This window comes from Aspergillus udagawae (assembly GCF_001078395.1).
Source record: "Aspergillus udagawae IFM 46973 DNA, scaffold_9, whole genome shotgun sequence".
NCBI classification, from domain to species: domain Eukaryota; kingdom Fungi; phylum Ascomycota; class Eurotiomycetes; order Eurotiales; family Aspergillaceae; genus Aspergillus; species Aspergillus udagawae.
In genome coordinates, this window is record NW_025091272.1 from 1,111,198 (window position 1) to 1,129,244 (window position 18,047).

The window sequence follows — 18,047 nt, forward strand, 5'->3', positions numbered from 1 at the left end:
TGGTTCTCTGTGGCTGATACGCCAGTCACACATTACTAGTAGGATTGAAAAAATCATGCAAAGGACGCGAATCAAGCCTTCAGCCTGACTCGAGCCTAATTCTAGCCTCCAGTAACGTTGTCCGCGACAGCTCCGGGAGGCATCCAACTCCCGAGCATTGACTATTTCAACCTAGCTTCGGTCAGCAACGCTGTGAGTCGCGTTTTTGTCCGTTGCGAGGCTGCGAACGACACCATCATGCTGAGGTCGACTTCGCAGGCAGCAAGGGCACATTGCTGTCAGGCATAGATTCTGACTTGCTTGTCTGGCCGGTCGTGCAGTCCGGCGTAAGTAGTATGCCCTTGCACTCTTGACAGGTTGTGGATTCAGGGATGTAGATCTATGGCTCCTTTGACGACATTGGGCAGATCTTGCAGGACAAGCTTTCCCAGAAGCGTGGAGAAGCTTTCCCTGAATAAGGTCTCTGCCCTGGGCACCATCTACGTCGAGCGGGAGTACATCAGATGGCTGTTGCACCCGCAATTTCTGTTCAATTGTGAAGAACTCAAAACTAACTTTGGCCCCCCCGGCGAACGGAAAGCGTCATAGGTTTTGTTGAATGCTTCTTGGTAGTGTGGTGCGGTTGGCAAACAGTCAAAGTACCATGACTGGGTGTTCACAGAGACTTGAAACAGACCATCATCACGCTCAACAAGGGGTTTCCAGCCTTTCTCCTTCAAATAATCAGGCAATCTGGAAAGAATCATCTGAAAATGCGTGCCATAGACTATTTTGAGATTTAATCCATGTGACTGCGCTTACATGTGTATAACTCCAGTCGACAAAGAAGAATCTGACACACAGGCTGTTGCCAGAGGTGTAGGGCGGAACAATCAGCGTCCACCTCCTTGAGCACACCCATGGCAGCTAGAAGTCTAATGACACGTGCTGCCAAGTATCAATATTTTCTCACCAGAGGGCCAACAAATACTGCTGAAGATCACATACGGGGCTAAAGCAGTATCAGCTCCTGTATTGTCTGAGAGTTGATCCACGTTGGAGTGGCTGTCATCACCTTCAGATGACCGTTTAGCGATAGCGTCGAACAGCTTTCATGTCAACACACAAGCGAAAGGCCGTTTTGCTTGATGGCTCTGGCCTTCATCAGCTTCCCCCCGAGATACAGGATAGCTGAGAATTCACAGAAAATGGGACCCTGAAGGAGGTCTCTAATGGTATTTCATATATAATCCCCAGTTCATCACAAGCCTGCAGCAACACTTTGCGTTTCATGCTCGTATTCGGAGCCTGCTCTGACAGTAGCGATGGTAGACCGGATGGTCTGGACTAGTTCACTTGCACCCATTTGTATGATATTAGAATTAAAGCTTTTGGGAGAGTATGTCTCCCAGCACAACTTAAAAGCAACATGTCAGGCATCTTTTGTAGACCTCTGTAAAAAGTTGGGAACTCTATGACATGCCCGAAGTTTCATGAAGTAACTTGGCCATGCTGTGCTCGTTTTGCCAACTCGGCTCAGACTGAACCCGAGTTCTGTCATATGGCAACCCAAGCTTATCTCCGTAGGTCGGTCATTCTGATGACATGTCTGACATTGGTAGTATGCAAACTACCTGACATGGGACAACCGCTGATAAGGCTACAGATAGTTTGCCAGACAATTAGTCTGAAGCTCTGGTAGTGCACAGATAAGCAGGCGCGCCAAAACTACCACTGGGAGGCTCCCCGCTCCTAAGCATTTACATGGCCACATGGAGAAGTTGAACTTCGACACTTGCAGTCGAGTCTCTGACTCCTGCAATAGTTGAGTATGCTTTGTACTCACACTCCAAACATACCCAAGTATTAAGGCGATTCTGCTCCTCTTAAAGGTCAGTCAAAAGTCCCGCCGCTGCCCATTTATACAGCCGCCGAGCTTCACTGGGGCCCCGATGTAGTGAAAGACATCGTTAAGCCCCCTCACTTGACAATTGGGTACGTAAGGCACTAGCATACATTGGCTCGAATCCTGGAGATGAGCTGTGCAAGCAGGGATAGTTCCATCCGTCCATTCGAATTTTGGGGGAGTACTTACCAGATACTATGGTAATCGCATTCATGTGGAGACGCCTGAACTACTACGTTTCTTGATTGGCCACAGAGAAGGTTTAGATTGACCATTGCGGGGAGATAAGAAGTAATGATTCGTCAGGTTTTGGCACTCTGCAAGGGTCTTTGTTGCCCGTTTTTCCCATACGTGCTTAGAGAGAACCTTGGGATGGTGTCCATCTGAATAACAAAGGTAAAACGGCAAGCCTACAACTGCATTGGCATAACTGAGAAGGTTCCTACAAGCCAGTGGACTGCAGATCTCAACTGTCCCCTATTTAATCACGCTTTTGATACTTTTCAAGAAGCTTATTCTTGATCTCAGATCGTTGGATACAGATCAAGTCCCAACCTTCCAAGGTCTTGATTGCCTAATCTCCACTTGAACCAGCCAAGCGCGGCAGCGCCAAACTCCAAAGTGAGATGTCGGTCAGAGCGGGTAGGTTACTAGTAACCAACCCATCATGAAGCGTGTGCACTGATACCTACCTTAGTCAAATTTAGGTTGATAAATCAGAGAAAAGGAGAAGTCGCCAAACTACCTAAGTTCCAGCACTGTGGCTGAAGTCTCACTCACATGATTGAGGCTTGCTGTCTCTTTGGTCCGTCCATATGGACAGGATTTCTCCTCCAAGATGACCTGCTAACGGAGCAGCCAACCAATTGGATTTTTTCCGTCATTGTGCGTCGAGTTGAACTCAAAAGTCCTTTCCAGGCACTCGAAACAGAAGCATTCAGGGACTCCCGGAGTCTGACTAATTTCTTTACTCGATCCATTCTTCGAATACTGATCCAAAATCATATTTCGTCATGCCATATTCGGCGTAACGATTAAGGCGTTCTCATTGACTTGAATCGCTTGTGGTTCCTTCTTGTGCCACGCTTGCTTCTCCACTATCAGTACGATTATATCGGTCAAGATATGGGGTTCGACCTGACTGATCCGAGCTCATTGTCAGCGGTCTCTATCAATCTTGTATCTGGTGGTCGCGTTTTCTCGTACCTGTCCCTACAGTTTCTGGTAGCCTGACTCGATTTCTACCTTCTGGTACATCCACAGCGGTGGATTCAGGGGACAATGTCAGCTAGCTCCGACGTGATGCCCGCGGATGGTGGTCATCCGCAGCAAACGGCCCCGTCGCAGCAACTGAATCGTTCCTGTGAATCATGCAGAGGCCTCAAAGTTCGGTGTATCCCTGATCCAACCACAGCGAACCAGTGCCAGCGGTGCACAAAGACGGGAAGGGTTTGTATCTTTGTAGCACCCCAAAGGCGGCGGCCACGAAAGCGAACTGATTCCAGAGTTGCGCAACTGGAGAGGGAAATGCGGCAGATGCGTTCACTATTGAAGGACCGTTTCCATGCGGACGACAGCAGCGCAGACAGCGTGGATAGCGAGAACGAGGAATCGCCGGAACATGATTCGGGTATCGAATCCAAAGAACACCTATCTTCAATCCCCGAGGCATCCAGCAGTGTCTCAACATCAACCAGGCATACGGACCAGTCTCATGGTGTTCCACTCTCTTCATATCCCAACGTTGTCGAGAGCAGCTCGGTCTCCACCCCCTCCTTCACCCCCGGGTTCAGTGGATACTCCCCTGAAATGCCAATAGGAGATGACATTATCGATCGGGGTGTGATACCCTTGGAATACGCCAATGAACTGGTGGCGTTCTTCATTAGAGATTTAATGGCCTTCGCTCCCGTCATCGTGCTGCCTCCTGAGACTACCGCATCGCACCTGCGTCATTCTAAGCCCGTACTGTTTCTTTCTATCATTGCCGCTGCCGCTATTGCCGTGGATGCGAGTGTCGCGACCGTTCTTAATCGAGAGCTCGTTCGGCTCTATGCGGAACGATTCTTCATTCAGGGCGAGAAATCCTTAGAGCTAGTCCAGGCATTGGTGCTCATGACGGTCTTCTACTACCCGCCCGACTCGCCAATGAAATTGCAGCACTTTCAGTACACGCACATTGCAGCTACCATGGCTTTGGAAATTGGGTTGGCCTCTAAGCGTAGAGTATCCCCAAAAGCAAGCGGGAAGAAAGAGAAGCGGAATGTGTATGACGAGCAGATGGCAGAACAAGCGAGAGCGATATTGGAGTGTTATCATCTGGCTTCTACGTAAGGATCAAGAAGCGCCCTGCGGAGAGGCAAGCTGCTGATCATTTGAAACAGTGTCGCAATGAAGACTCGCCGACCTAATCTGCTCCTTTTCAACGATTGGATGAGTGAATGCGTGAAACACTTAGAAAAATCGCCAAATGTCATAGATCGACATATGGCCACCTGGTTCGAACTCCAAAGGATCGTTGATGAGGCTATGGCTTCCTTCGGACTCGATGACACGAGTTCCACCACGCCTTTGACAGAGTCTCGCGTTCAGGCTGTATTGCGGTGGTTTGACAATCGAATGCTGAATTGGAAGAAGAATACACCAGCGGACATGCTCACAGGTACGCTTTCCTCCCCGCAATGACTTGGAAGTAACTAGCTCACTCTTGTACCCTTCAGTGCCAATGAGCTTCGAGTACCATTACACCAATCTTGCCGTATATGAACTGGCAATCGGAGAAGGCTACCGAGATCCTGATGCGATCAAGCAGGAATATTACACGCTTCCGAGGCCGGAAGGTGACCGCCGAAATCAACGCGCCAGTACCACTCTCAGTGCCATCCGCGTAGATGTAACGATCAAGTGGATGCATACAGCTCACGAGATGCTCAATTTCTTCCTCGGTTGCGACAATGAACTCATGCGAAAGCTTCCGAACTTGATATACACACGTGTGGGCGTGGCGTTGATGTCTCTTATGAAGATATACTTCACTGTAATATCAGGCGGTTTGGGCGAATTTGTGACGCCGGAGTCCGTCAAAATCGAAATGTACCTGAACGCAATCGCAAGGAGACTCACCGAGGCGAGCGGCGGCCAGAAGTACAAGATTCCCAGCCGATGGTATTATGTTCTTGCCGTCAAAGCTCGAAACTGGTATGATCGGCTGCAGCAGCGGCAAGCCCAGCGAGAAAGTGGCTTTGCGTCCCAAATGGAGGCGGGCCAATCAGTTCAGATGCAAATGCCAGCCCATGCTCTTCAGCACCCCGGTCCGATCAACCCAAACTGTTCTACAGAGTCACTCGTCGTGGATGCAGGCATCCCGCAAGGTCCTCCGTATTCCAACATCGGTAGTGCCTATGGAGCTCCAGTGGCCATGAACCAAATGTGGCATGTCGACCAAAATTATGCGCCCACATCTCTCAGCTACCAGTATCCGGAATATCAGCCGCCCACTTTGCAATCTCAGTATGGGTACGTGGCACAGCATCCAAGCTTACCCTCGGAAAGCAACCATAATCAACCGCCATTACCTCGTAGAACTGGGATGGAATTGGATGGCTGGCTTCCAGATGGGAGTATATTTGGGGCACCCACTTTACCTGGATTTTGATGATTCGGTTGCATTCTCCCTGTTTCAACACTGTCATCAAGTGCATGTCAAGGTCAAGTCAAAGGACTTTCGGCCCTCGCCATCCTAATCGAGGCCTTACATACCCCATGTTAGTCCTCTCATTAAAAGACCACGACAGTCCATGAACTATGTTTATGACGGGATCCATCACTCCAACGACCATCATAGAGGGTAATCCAAACAATCGCTATTCAGTAAAGAAGAAGATAAAAGAAGACAAGAAGAACTAGGCAGACTAGATATTGAATAAGAAACCCTACACCGGCGTAACTTCGGTACGGAAATTTATTCCATCTCAGTCGACCCTCACGGAGCATCGGTGAACACGGAACCTCCGGTATGGAATTGTATCCGATTTGAGCATGTCGTAGAACGCCCACCCCTTGAAGAGATTAGCAAATCATTATCGAGACCCTTTCAAAACGTCGTGGAGCTGTCAGCTGTCATTGGGTCTTCTTGAGGATGAAGCGAAATTGGACCGTTCGGACTTTGGAGTTTGCGCCGACTGCCGACTTTTGGGTATAGCACCCCTCGCTTATTCCTAGTAAGCTGTGGGCGCGATTGAAGTTGTCAGAGCATTTAGATTGGCGGGCTAATATATCCATCTATCTCCCCAGGCTGACTCCGGCGTTATATTCGAATCCGATGTAAACGAGGTCCGTGCAGAAATGTATTAGAGGTTTAGTGGTTGTTGTCTTGTTGTCTACTGGTCTACCCTTCCCTCTTAGTGTCCGTATCAATTATTGCCAGCAGTGCGGATTAGCAACTATCCAGGAAGATGAATATTGCGGTCGAAGGCAAATGAACTGATCTGATTAGATATGCTCTGATCAATTGATCCATAATTACTGTATAAGTTGTATTCTTGCTATCTGATTTTCTCTTATGACGTGTAATGGCGTACACCCTCACACCCTTTCGCCTCTCTCTCTTAATGGTGCCAAAGGCATCAATCATGTAGTTTACAACTCTACATACCTTTCGACAGGCGCCAATGTAATTATCGTGCAAATACTCTAAATATATCACTAAGATCTCCATTATGTCTGATCTATCCCGTAAAGAACCCTCTACGAGTGAGTTCCTGCTCCTATATCCAAGAATAAACACTAAGCGGTGTCATCCCCAGAGGCTCTCCTAGAGAAAGCCGAGTACCAGTCTGGCAGCATCGGCGAGGGCCTCAATGACCCCGAACAGAACACGACTGGCGCGCAGTTTGACAAGAGCAAATATCCCTCAGAGCCGGTCTGGGATAAGGGTAGCACGACCAAAGTGACGGTTGCTGTTCCTCCTACGGGGAAGATGTGAGTTTGTCCATTCCTTGATGTTTCAACTTTGCTGGTGTGAGAGTGATTAGGGTATCTGGTTCAGCAGTTGCTGATTGATGCTGTATCAGGGTGGATAAAACGAGGGATCCTGCTGGGGTTAGGTGACTAGCTATTCTGGGTAGATGGATTGGTTGTCCGGTCTTCTTGTTCTCGATTGCTCAATTATTCCACTTTGTTCCATGTATGACCGAGTACTTGAAATTTGATCTTCATATTCTGGTAGTCGAATTTCGATGGATTACCTGCATTGGTCTGCAGCCATTGGTAGGGGTAGTTGGAGCCATCTCAGCAGTAGCTTCTACCAACTAGCGGCCATCTTAGAATAGTAATCATCACTTGCTCTTGTAGGCTGTGAAACCTATCTGCGGCCGCAGAATAATACTCCCAGAATGGAGAAAGCATGAGCCTGCAGTATCAGTTGAAGAACCGAACTGATATCTCATATTGTGAAGCGCATCGAGCAATAGACCTTTTTTCAGAGGAAAAATGATTGGAGATTAGTGTTTCCCGCCTGCAAAATGCTTCCTAAAGATGGTGTATCCGAGGAAGGAATTCTCCATCTCCTCTGTTTAAGCTCTTCAGTACGGAGTGGGAGTTATCTATGTAGCAACTTTACTGACCAATGGAGTCACCCGCAAGCGCTCCAATTGCCGCATTCGGATCACCCCATAACGGAACCACTCCCCCTGGTCGCAGTTGGTCTCTCAACACAATCCCGCAATCGTTCGTGTTAACAACAAACTGCAGGGAGAGGAGTAAGAGTGTGCGAGTTCGATTTCCTCCCTCCCCTGTTGCTGCTGCCTAATCAGCCATTTCTCGCTTTTATTTCAGTGCTTTTGTTATTCCTCCCGCCCCCTCAATCGTTTAGGTCTCGTGGCCTTGAGCGTCCCTTTTCACGCGACCTTTTCAACCTCCAATGATTGTCAGCACTGAATGCTCTTCTTGCGCGAATGGGTGATACTCCGTGGTTCGAGTTGGAATACACAGGAGGCTTCATCTTCGGGAACGAGTCTAGGAAACCGGCGAGACCGCTTTAGCACGAAACATCCATGAAGAATGACCTCACCCTCAAGCGCCGCTATTGACCATTCTGTTCGACAACCTGCTTCTCAAGCTTCGGGGGATACGCAGTCATCGGCTGCATCTACTCTTCCAAATAATGATCAGACGGACGAGGGAAGGAATGGGGAAGCGGGAGTGAAAACGCCAGAAGAAAAAAGGCCTGGAGGGAACCCAACCCTGGAAGATAACAAGGCGGATGCAGATGTGGCAGAGTTAGATGACTTCGGACTTCCGATCCCAGTCCGGCCCAAGGCTGCACGTCGGTCAGAAGACGAATCACCAGAGGATGACGAAACGATTCATGATATCGAAGAGACACAGTTACCACCGAAGTGTGAGACTACCTCCTCAGAGAAAGATAAACCCGCTGCCTCCCACGATCTTTCCCGTGAGAATGACAGGCAAAGCACACCCCCACCGGCCTACTCTAGCTTAGATATCCACGATTCTGTCCAACAGTCCTCTCCAACGCATAAGAGGCATTCGAGCCTCAAGCCGTCGGAATGGTCGCACCAGCGACTGAGCGAAAACAAAGAAGCCAATTTGGAAAGCGATGATGAAAGCGACGGCGAATGGAAAGAAATGCCCGCCCTGGGCGAATTCGATGTCTACGACGACTTTGGGCGATTGGTTGCTCGTGGCGCCAAAGAAGAGGGGGATGACGCAGTATATCAAGGCCTGGGTGGCGCTGGAAAGGGATATACTCGAGTACAACTCGACGAAGACGCGCAGTCGGCGACAAGTTTGGATCAGGACACAAGCTATCTCTTCAAGGAAGCCGCCGGCAACTCTGTGGGAGTAGAAGAAGAGCTACGGGACCCGCTCAGTCAACTACAAGCTACTAAAGATCTTCTGACTGAAAGTCAAAGGATTGCTTATGTGGGTGTGACGCGGCTGGAGATCTACCAGATGACCCAGGATTTGGAAAAGATACCAACAACTAAGGCTTCCCGAAAGGCGAAACAGAAAGCGGCCGACGCCATGAGGAAATGGGGTCAGACCGTCATGGGAAGGATCTATACTCATATGGAGATCGATCCTGCGGAGCAAATCATGATTGAACAATTGGCTGAGCACGGTGTTCAGCCTGCGGATCTTGTTCGACCACTGATGCAAAATTCTCGGGTCAGAAATCCAATGGCGGATGTGCTCGACTCTCCGAAGGCATCCATGTCCTCGAGTGCGTCTCCCGGGTTGAGGGGGAACAGCCGAGCGAGCTTATCGACCGAACCTGAGGGTACTTCCGAACCGACTTCCCCTCCACCTTACGAAACGCACGAAGATGACGACCTACCGGAAGTGCGAACCCCGTCACAGATGCCTACTTCAGCAAAGATTGACATTGACCTTCGTTGGACGGTCCTTTGCGACCTATTTCTCGTTCTTATCTCGGATTCGGCCTATGATGCCCGATCCCGATCCTTACTGGAAAGAGTCGGCAAGTCCATGGAAGTGTCCTGGCTGCAAATTGCCCGTTTTGAGAAGCGTGTCATTGACGCCCTCGAGATGCAGGAAGCTGCGGAGAAAGAGACCTGGGATGAGTCTGAGCACATGGAGAAGCGTCGCAAGATGGCGCTGAAACGGAAATATATGGTTATGGGCCTAGCCACTGTTGGGGGAGGATTGATCATCGGTCTCTCCGCTGGTCTGCTAGCTCCGGTCATCGGCGCTGGTCTTGCTGCAGGCTTCACAACCGTCGGAATTTCTGGGACCAGCGCTTTCTTAGGGGGAGCTGGTGGGACAGCCTTGATCGCTTCTGGTGCTACCTTGACAGGAAGTACTATCGGCTTAAGGGCTTCACACAGACGCACTGGAGCTGTGCAGACTTTTGAGTATCGTCCTCTCCACAACAACAAGAGGGTCAACTTGATTGTTGCAATTTCAGGCTGGATGACTGGCAAAGTCGATGACGTTCGGTTGCCGTTCAGTACAGTTGATCCTATTATGGGCGACATTTATTCGGTGCTATGGGAGCCGGAGATGCTTCAGAGTATGGGTGCCACCATCAACATTTTAGCCACAGAGGTAAGCGTCTCCTGACTTTGCTTGGCTTTTGCTGTCTTGGAGCTGACTGTATTACCTCTAGGCCTTGACTCAGGGTCTGCAACAGGTCTTAGGAAGCACTGTCCTCATGGCTTTAATGGCATCCCTGCAGCTACCTCTTGTTCTCACTAAGTTGTCATACTTGATCGATAATCCCTGGAATGTCTCCCTAGCTCGTGCAAACGCGGCAGGGCTAATTTTGGCGGACTCGTTGATGGATCGTAATCTGGGCAAGAGACCTGTCACTCTACTAGGTTTCTCGCTTGGTGCAAGAGTCATATTCTCGTGTCTGAAAGAGCTCGCAGACAAGGGCGCTAGCGGCTTGATTCAAAATGTTTACCTTTTCGGGTCTCCGCTCGTGGCAAACAAGGACGAATTCATCAAGGCACGCAGCGTTGTCTCCGGCCGGTTTGTGAACGGGTACTCTTCCAATGACTGGATTTTGGGATACCTCTTCCGGGCCACAAGCGGCGGTATTATGCGCGTGGCTGGTATTGCTCCGGTAGAAGGGATTCCTGGCCTGGAGAACTTCGATGTCACTAACTTAGTCAATGGCCACATGGACTATCGTGCCGCTATTCCACGGCTACTCAAGGAAGTTGGGTGGGAAGTTCTCAGCGAGGAGTTTGCTGAAATCGAAGACCCCGACCCGGAAAATCATGGCGAGCGGCAACGAGAGCTAATCCGCGAAATTGATGAGGCTCGTAAAGCCGCAGAAGCTCAACCAGAGAAGAAGCGGTTTGGACTGTTCAAGCGGGGCAAATTAGCTGAGAAAAAGGGATGGGAAACGTACGATGCGAAACGCAGTGACTCGTTTCCGCGAGAATCCACTGACAGCAACGGAACCGGAACCGTCCTCTTCGATATCGATGCGATCAGGGCAGAACTCGCCTCGGAGATGATTGAGGTCAAGCAGCTGGAGTCTACGCTCCCACCCATGAAGCTGGATCTCAATTCACCATCAACTCAATCGTCAGCTGCTGGTACGCCGTCAGAGTACAGAGCTTCCAAAGACGGACACGCCACCCCATCCGTTCCTCAGACACCAGTTGAAAATTCCCTGGGCCGATCGGCCTCTCAAAAGACGCAATCTCCACCACCCCATCAGGAGCAGCTCAATATGACTTTTGAGACCTCTTACGATAATCCTCCGCAACGTTCCCATTCTTCTTTTGAACCAGCTGCCTACGATTCATATCCGACGAGACCAGCTTTACGATCCTCTGTGACGATGCCGACTAGTGTCGGTGCCAGCGCGCTTGGCGTTATGGCTCTTGAGCCCAATGCCTGGGCTGATCATGAATTTAGCCATGGCGAAGAGGGTGAGATCTCGATGACCTTCGAGTGATTATCACTTGGTTTTACAGGCTTATATAATCCTCCTGCGAGTGTGTATAGAGCTTCCCTCGCTTGTTCCATGTTCATCAGCTCCTCTACGTAACGAGTGATGAAACAACGAGTGAATGTCGTGAGAGCATTCTATTCTGATTTTGCATTTGATGTCTCCTTATGCCTGATAATTACTCAGCCTTCTTCGTTTCAAAGACTCGATATAGATTTTGTTGAATGATATCGACTTCTATCGAAAACTGTCAAATACTCATGTATTACTTTCTGGAAGTTAGCGTATAGCACCGTGTGTTAGTTTACGATCTGTTACTTTTGTATATTTAGAATAAACATGTGATCGTCACTGTTTACACAGCATCATTAGGCTTGAACCCCGATCATTTCGGCAGCTTGCTCTTAGGTGGAAGTATACTGAATTGTGCTCATATCTTGGTTGCTTCTCAATCGCCAACAACGTATCAGGCCATGTGGAGAAAGCGCCCGCGATAAGACATCTCAGGCGTGTCACCACAGGGACGCGTTCCGCTCCCGTCCCCAAATTCAATACGACGGTCGGATTATCTGCCTTTCTCTCTCTCTATTGCTGCAGATTCTTCATCCCAAATACAAAGAGGCTGGAAGCTGAGCAATAATTTGACCCTTTCAAAGAAACCCTTTTTAATATTGGAGGAACTCGGCGGGGTTCATGCAGCGGGTGGCAGCATCGCGCTGGACGCAATAACCATCGCTGGAGAGGTGTATACCTGAGTCTCAACATTGACGTGGATACTCTTGCTGCTGTCGAAGCACAGGTGGCTTTACGAGTGGCTGTATTCGACTTCTAACTCCTACTGCGCAATTCCGACCTGATTTTTCAACATGGTTACTCCTACATCTAAACCAAACTCGAGCTTCTCGAAGGTATATTTGACCAAGAATAATTACTCGGGGCGGTCTCTTCACCCAAATGCCAAGCAGCCTGGAAGGAGAGCTGAGGATTCAAAGAAGGAAGGAGACGCTCAGGAGCTTGAGGGATCTGAGACGGATTGGGATGAGCGGATAGTGGACAACGAGGACTTAACTGCTGAACCCGCCAGTTCTCCCGTCCGTTCTCCCGTCAGTTCTCTTGACGACCAAGAGAATGAGGTTCCGCCCGGTTTTGAGGATTTTGACAGCGCAGTGGGGAAAAGGAGGAGGTCACAAAGAGGAAAGAAAGACTTGCACGGTTCTGAGTCTCCTACTTTCAGCCGCAAGAGGAATGCCGATAACATGGCCCACAGAGCTCAGACTGATGCAGAGAAGGAAGATTATGTATTTGGCTGGTCACAAAGTCAAAAGAAGCGCAAACAAGGGTACTCTGGAAGGAAAAGTGATGGCTCGTTGTGGAAGGTGCGAGGCTCTACGACCACTCCCTCTCGGCCAAAGTCATCACCTTCCTCAAGTGCTTCAGATCCAAAAGCAGGCCGCAGCTCACAGAGAACCAAAATGGAATCCAAAAAGAAAGCTGTTGACAAGGCTCCAAGCTTTATGGTCCCGCCAGATATCGACAACCTTCTACCTCCATCGTCTGGAACTTGCACGAAGCCCGAGTTTGTTGTCCCCGCTTCCCTTCCTAACGATACAATATCTAGCTCCTCTGGATTCGCATCTTCCGCTCAAATATCCCACTTCTTTGATTCTGATGACGACTGTTCAAGTGGCACGTCGCTCAGTTCAGTACCAGAAAATTTGCTGGAAGAATTCTCACAGATGGAGGATATCTTGCTCTCTGACATGGACGACTCAGAAAACGCGGAGTTGAAGCCCTCGTTGTGTCCCTGGTGCAAGAAGGCTGTAGATCCAGATGCTCTGAGGAAGTTTCGGACGCAACCGAAACAGCGGATTCGCGAGCAACAGCAATTCTGCGAGTCGCATCAAAAGGAGACGGCAGAGAAAGAATGGAAAGAGAGAGGTTATCCAGACATTGATTGGAATACTTTCGATGAGCGCATCAGGGGTCATTTCGACGATTTGGACAGTATCTTAGTACCAGAAGGCAATTCGTACTACAGAAATGTCCTTGATACTATGTTGAAATCGGGGAAGGCAAAGAACTTTCGCCTGACCCTCGCCGGAGACGCCCTCGAGACGATCTGTTGCGGTTATTACGGAACTCGAGGGGCCAACAAAATGTACAGTCTCCTAGTTTTCCTCCTCTTCTTCAAATGCCGTCCTGTTATTAACCGATTCTCTTGACAGGCTACAAGCTCTTACTGCGCGATTCTCCCGCAAACTCCGTCGTTTGGCAGCTGAGGACCACATCGTGAAGACAGCTGGACCTGTCATCTATGCTCAGGCAGTTCTCGTGCCTGAACTGGCCGTCAGGCTAGTCAAAGAAGATATGGGCGTGGATGTTGATTCAGCACGACAAATCCTACGAGAGAGCATTGAAATTGGCGAGAAGCTGAACTTCGCCCCGAACGATGTGGTCCCGATCCCGGAGGAGAATGCTGATGCTATCATCGCCTAAAGGCATAGTAACCAACGACATATCGATCTTCTCATTTATTTCGCATACTTATTAGCGACTGTATATAAAAATATTTTTCGACTTGATACCATTGTTGTTCTTGCTTGTTTGTGACGAATGGTATACCGAAGGGTATCAGTGTGCGAGAGGCCGGCTCATGTTGAGATGTATTCTTAGTGTGATTCTCAGCTGGAATGAACATACGATTGGCCCCTTTTGAGGGTTTGACGATGTTACATTGAGCCAAAGAAATGGTGTTACTTTGACGTCTCTTGTTATTATCTGTCCTTGTTTAGGGAGGTCGTTTTGTTTAGGAAGGTCGATAAGCTCTCCATATCCACTGATAAGAGTAGAGCAGCTTAGACCCACAATTACGTGTGGATAGCTCAAGCGGAGTGTACCCGGAGTACCCACTCATGACATGTAACTCCTCTCTTCCCCCTCATCTTGCGAGGATTGACTCATGCCTCTAGCAAACTGCATGCCATTTTCTTAAACTAACGGTACTGTATGTCGACACTTTCTGACTTCTACAGCTGCTGTATATGAACCTTTGAGCTCTCAATCACAAGATGAGGGAGAAAACCATGGCTCCCTCCGAGACTACTCCGCTGCTTCTTGTTAACGTCGCTCCACAGCGATATCGATACCCACATCATACCTTGCGACGGGTATGCAGCTTCTCCTTGAGCCTGATTCTTTTCGTTGGTTTGATTCTGTTTTTAATTCCGTTTGCCATCCTGCCCCGCGAGCACGGCTCTCTCTGGTCGTATCTCCCCGGTGCCAACCCGTTCCCATACGCGTCATGGCCCAACAGTCACGGCCTCACGTATGAGCAGCTGCAGGCTGTCCTTCAGAGCACTCCATCAGCCGCCAAGGCCCGTGAATGGAGCAGTTATTACACGGCAGGTCCGCACCTAGCAGGCAAAAACCTCAGCCAAGCTCTCTGGACCCGCGAGAAGTGGCAAGAGTTCGGCGTGGAGGACACGGAAATCGTCGCTTATGATATCTACCTTAACTATCCTATAGATCATCGTCTGGCTCTGCTGAAGAAGGACGGTGATAAAACCGAGGTCACTTTCGAAGCTTCTCTGGAAGAGGACGTCCTTGAAGAGGATCACACGAGCGGTCTTCCCGATCGCGTGCCTACTTTCCACGGTTATTCTGCCAGTGGGAACGTCACCGCTCCTTTCGTCTATGTCAATTTCGGGACGTATGATGATTATCAAGACCTCGTTGATGCCAATGTCAGTCTGGCGGGCAAAATTGCTATTGCAAAGTATGGTCGCATCTTTCGCGGGCTGACGGTGAAGCGGGCACAAGAGTTGGGTATGGTCGGTGTGATATTATACGATGATCCCCAGGAGGATGGAGATTTTACGGAGGACAATGGCTACAAACCGTACCCTGAGGGCCCTGCTCGGAACCCCAGCGCCGTGCAGAGAGGAAGTACGCAATTTTTGAGTATGACTTTCTTCTCCTTCGGCCCTCAAGCCTTAACTGATACTGACCATTCTGTGATAAGGCATCGCTCCCGGTGATCCCACGACTCCCGGTTACCCGTCCAAGCCCGGCTGCGAAAGACAAGATCCCCATAACTCAATCCCGTCTATTCCTTCCCTGCCCGTCTCCTATCAGGAAGTGGTCCCTTTCCTAAAAGCGCTGAATGGACACGGCCCTAAGGCATCTGATTTCAACAAATGGTGGCAAGGTGGGAAGCTTGGATCGAAGGGTGTAGAATATAACATTGGGCCTTCTCCAGATGACGTTGTCATCAACCTGTACAATGAGCAGGAGTATATCACGACTCCGCTATGGAATGTCATTGGTACCATCAAGGGGGCCATTCAGGATGAAGTTGTGATTCTGGGCAATCATCGTGACGCCTGGGTTGCTGGTGGAGCCGGGGATCCAAACAGCGGATCCGCTGTGCTCAACGAAGTCATTCGCAGTTTCGGTGAGGCTCTGAAGGCAGGATGGAAGCCACTGCGCACAATTGTCTTTGCTAGCTGGGATGGTGAAGAGTATGGATTGCTTGGATCTACTGAATGGGTTGAGGATATGCTTCCGTGGTTGTCGAAGACTTCGGTTGCTTACCTTAATGTTGATGTCGCCGCGGCCGGGACCAACTTCCAACCCAAGGCGAGTCCGCTTCTCAACAATGTGATCTACGAGGTGACCGGATTGGTCCAGTCGCCCAACCAGACAGTGCAAGGCCAGACAGTGAGGGATATCTGGGATGGCCTAATCCATACCATGGGAAGTGGTAGCGACTTTACTGCGTTCCAGGATTTTGCAGGCATCCCCAGTTACGATCTGGGTTTCAACCGTGGTCCCAAGGACCCTGTATATCATTATCACTCCAACTACGATAGTTTCGACTGGATGGATCGATTTGGTGACTCTGATTGGCTGTACCACGAAGCATGCACTAAGATTTGGGCCCTGGCTGCGGCTAAACTGCTGGAGACTCCTGTGCTTGCCTTTAACGCTACGGACTATGCTATGGGCCTCAGCACATACTTGGATAAGATTCGGCCTGCGGCGGAGCGACTGCCTGGTCATTTATCGTTCGACTTTGGGCCTCTGGACAAAGCGATTGCGCGGCTTCAGAAAGTGGCTGCGAAATTTGACGCCGAAGCCGCAGAACTGACCTCGCAGTTGGACGAGAATCTTCCGTGGTGGCTCTGGTGGAAGAAGGTGAGACTGTACTTCTTGATCCGCGGGGTCAATGACAAGTACAAGATCATTGAGCGCAAGTTCCTGTATCAGCCTGGCTTGGACGGGAGAAATTGGTACAAGCACGTCGTGTTCGCGCCTGGCATCTGGACTGGATACTCTGGCGCGACATATCCTGGGCTGGTGGAAAGTCTGGAGGCGGGAGATTTGGAAAATGCAGAGGTTAGTCGTCTCGCTTTTTGCACGATCTGGTTCGTTCGTGTTTCGTTTCTGCTAACGCTATGATGTACAGAAATGGCGCGATATTATCCGTGAGCGAATCGAAGATGCCACGGACCTATTGCAATAATTTCTGAAATCCTGGTTGCTATACTCCGTATAGAGAGGACGCTTTTCTTTTCTTTTTTTTTTTTTTTTTTCACATTTACAGGCAGGTCGAGTGATTTGAAAAGCTGTGCACAAGTTCTGTTCCTGGTCGAGTCAAGTTCCGCTGGGGTTCTCAGCCTTGAACAAAGCTATCTGCTATCAGCCAATGATTCAACTATGTGGCACGAAGTATATGAATCGTTAATTATCTATAAATGCTTGGCCATGTCATATCCTAGACTTATTTTGAAAATACCTCCTGGAATTCATTATGCCATTTTTTTGTCCAAAGCCTACGTTATACGCAACATCAGCACAGACCGAAAAAGATTCTGCATGTCCACGGTGACCGTGGAAATCCACAGCAGGACATGAAGTTGCCGCCGATCAACAGTAGAATAATTGAGTCATGATCAAGGAGCAACTGACCTGGTGCATGCATTTGAAGGCGCAGTCCCTTAAGCGGTCAAACTCCGAGTCGCCGACGGGTTTATCATTATCATTGTGCTGCCAGTTCTTCGTTATCAACCGCGACTAGTGTACTCCATACTCCGTATGCTGTGGGGATCCAATGCATCCATCCATCAGCGGTCCATCGGCCTAGGCCGACTAGCAGTCTGTCCTTCAAAAAGAAACATTGCATCTCATTTGACTCCGATTTTTGTAGAATCCGCATTTCCCCACTCTGATGCTGACAAAAAGTAAAAAAGTGAGGCCTTTGACAATAATGGATCCGAACTAGTGACTCAAAACAGTGCAGTAATGCACAGACTCGACTCTTGTTTTCCTCCCTCTCCAGTTCTGTCTTTTTTAAATTCTCTTCTCTCTCGTGCTTGACTGGTCCAGTGTCTATTATTGATAGACCCCGGGGTACTTCTTTTCCATGACTTTGACGCAAGACTCGCCCTCCCTCGGTTACTTGCCCCTTATCGATCTGAAGAATAGCCGATTGGCCAGCTTACTAGGCTGTTGACCAGGTTTCTATCACAGCTTCCAGATGCACGAGAAATCTCCCAGACTGCCAGTGCGGCAGCTGCTGATTTTATGTAAGTAATGTCAAACTAGAGATAAGTATGCTATCTTCAAACTGACTCCTTGAACCAGCAATATGTAGATTTGCCGAGCCAGGTACGTCCAAGCTCACTCAGGAGGGCAACATTGGGGTACAAA

General features: G+C 49.4%; 5 protein-coding genes across 5 annotated transcripts; all 5 read left to right on the forward strand.

Moving 5' to 3' along the window:
- Positions 1 to 3,166: 3,166 nt before the first annotated feature.
- Positions 3,167 to 5,540, forward strand: Aud_010625 (uncharacterized protein; the record flags this gene model as incomplete). Its single annotated transcript, XM_043295461.1, has 3 exons — positions 3,167 to 4,215; positions 4,270 to 4,547; positions 4,606 to 5,540. 3 exons carry the CDS (start codon positions 3,167 to 3,169, stop codon positions 5,538 to 5,540), a joined length of 2,262 nt encoding a protein of 753 aa, XP_043151396.1.
- A 1,063-nt stretch (positions 5,541 to 6,603) lies between these two features.
- Positions 6,604 to 6,869, forward strand: Aud_010626 (uncharacterized protein; the record flags this gene model as incomplete). The annotated part of the gene is made up of 2 exons (XM_043295462.1): positions 6,604 to 6,637; positions 6,691 to 6,869. 2 exons carry the CDS (start codon positions 6,604 to 6,606, stop codon positions 6,867 to 6,869), a joined length of 213 nt encoding a protein of 70 aa, XP_043151397.1.
- Positions 6,870 to 7,945: 1,076 nt separating this feature from the next.
- Positions 7,946 to 11,342, forward strand: Aud_010627 (TMCO4 family protein; the record flags this gene model as incomplete). The annotated part of the gene is made up of 2 exons (XM_043295463.1): positions 7,946 to 9,976; positions 10,038 to 11,342. 2 exons carry the CDS (start codon positions 7,946 to 7,948, stop codon positions 11,340 to 11,342), a joined length of 3,336 nt encoding a protein of 1,111 aa, XP_043151398.1.
- An 860-nt stretch (positions 11,343 to 12,202) lies between these two features.
- Positions 12,203 to 13,832, forward strand: Aud_010628 (RTC4 family protein; the record flags this gene model as incomplete). The annotated part of the gene is made up of 2 exons (XM_043295464.1): positions 12,203 to 13,494; positions 13,562 to 13,832. 2 exons carry the CDS (start codon positions 12,203 to 12,205, stop codon positions 13,830 to 13,832), a joined length of 1,563 nt encoding a protein of 520 aa, XP_043151399.1.
- A 572-nt stretch (positions 13,833 to 14,404) lies between these two features.
- Aud_010629 (M28 family metallopeptidase) lies at positions 14,405 to 16,860 on the forward strand (the record flags this gene model as incomplete). The annotated part of the gene is made up of 3 exons (XM_043295465.1): positions 14,405 to 15,296; positions 15,358 to 16,733; positions 16,804 to 16,860. The coding sequence occupies 3 exons, from the start codon at positions 14,405 to 14,407 to the stop codon at positions 16,858 to 16,860; spliced, it is 2,325 nt and encodes a 774-aa protein (XP_043151400.1).
- Positions 16,861 to 18,047: the final 1,187 nt, after the last annotated feature.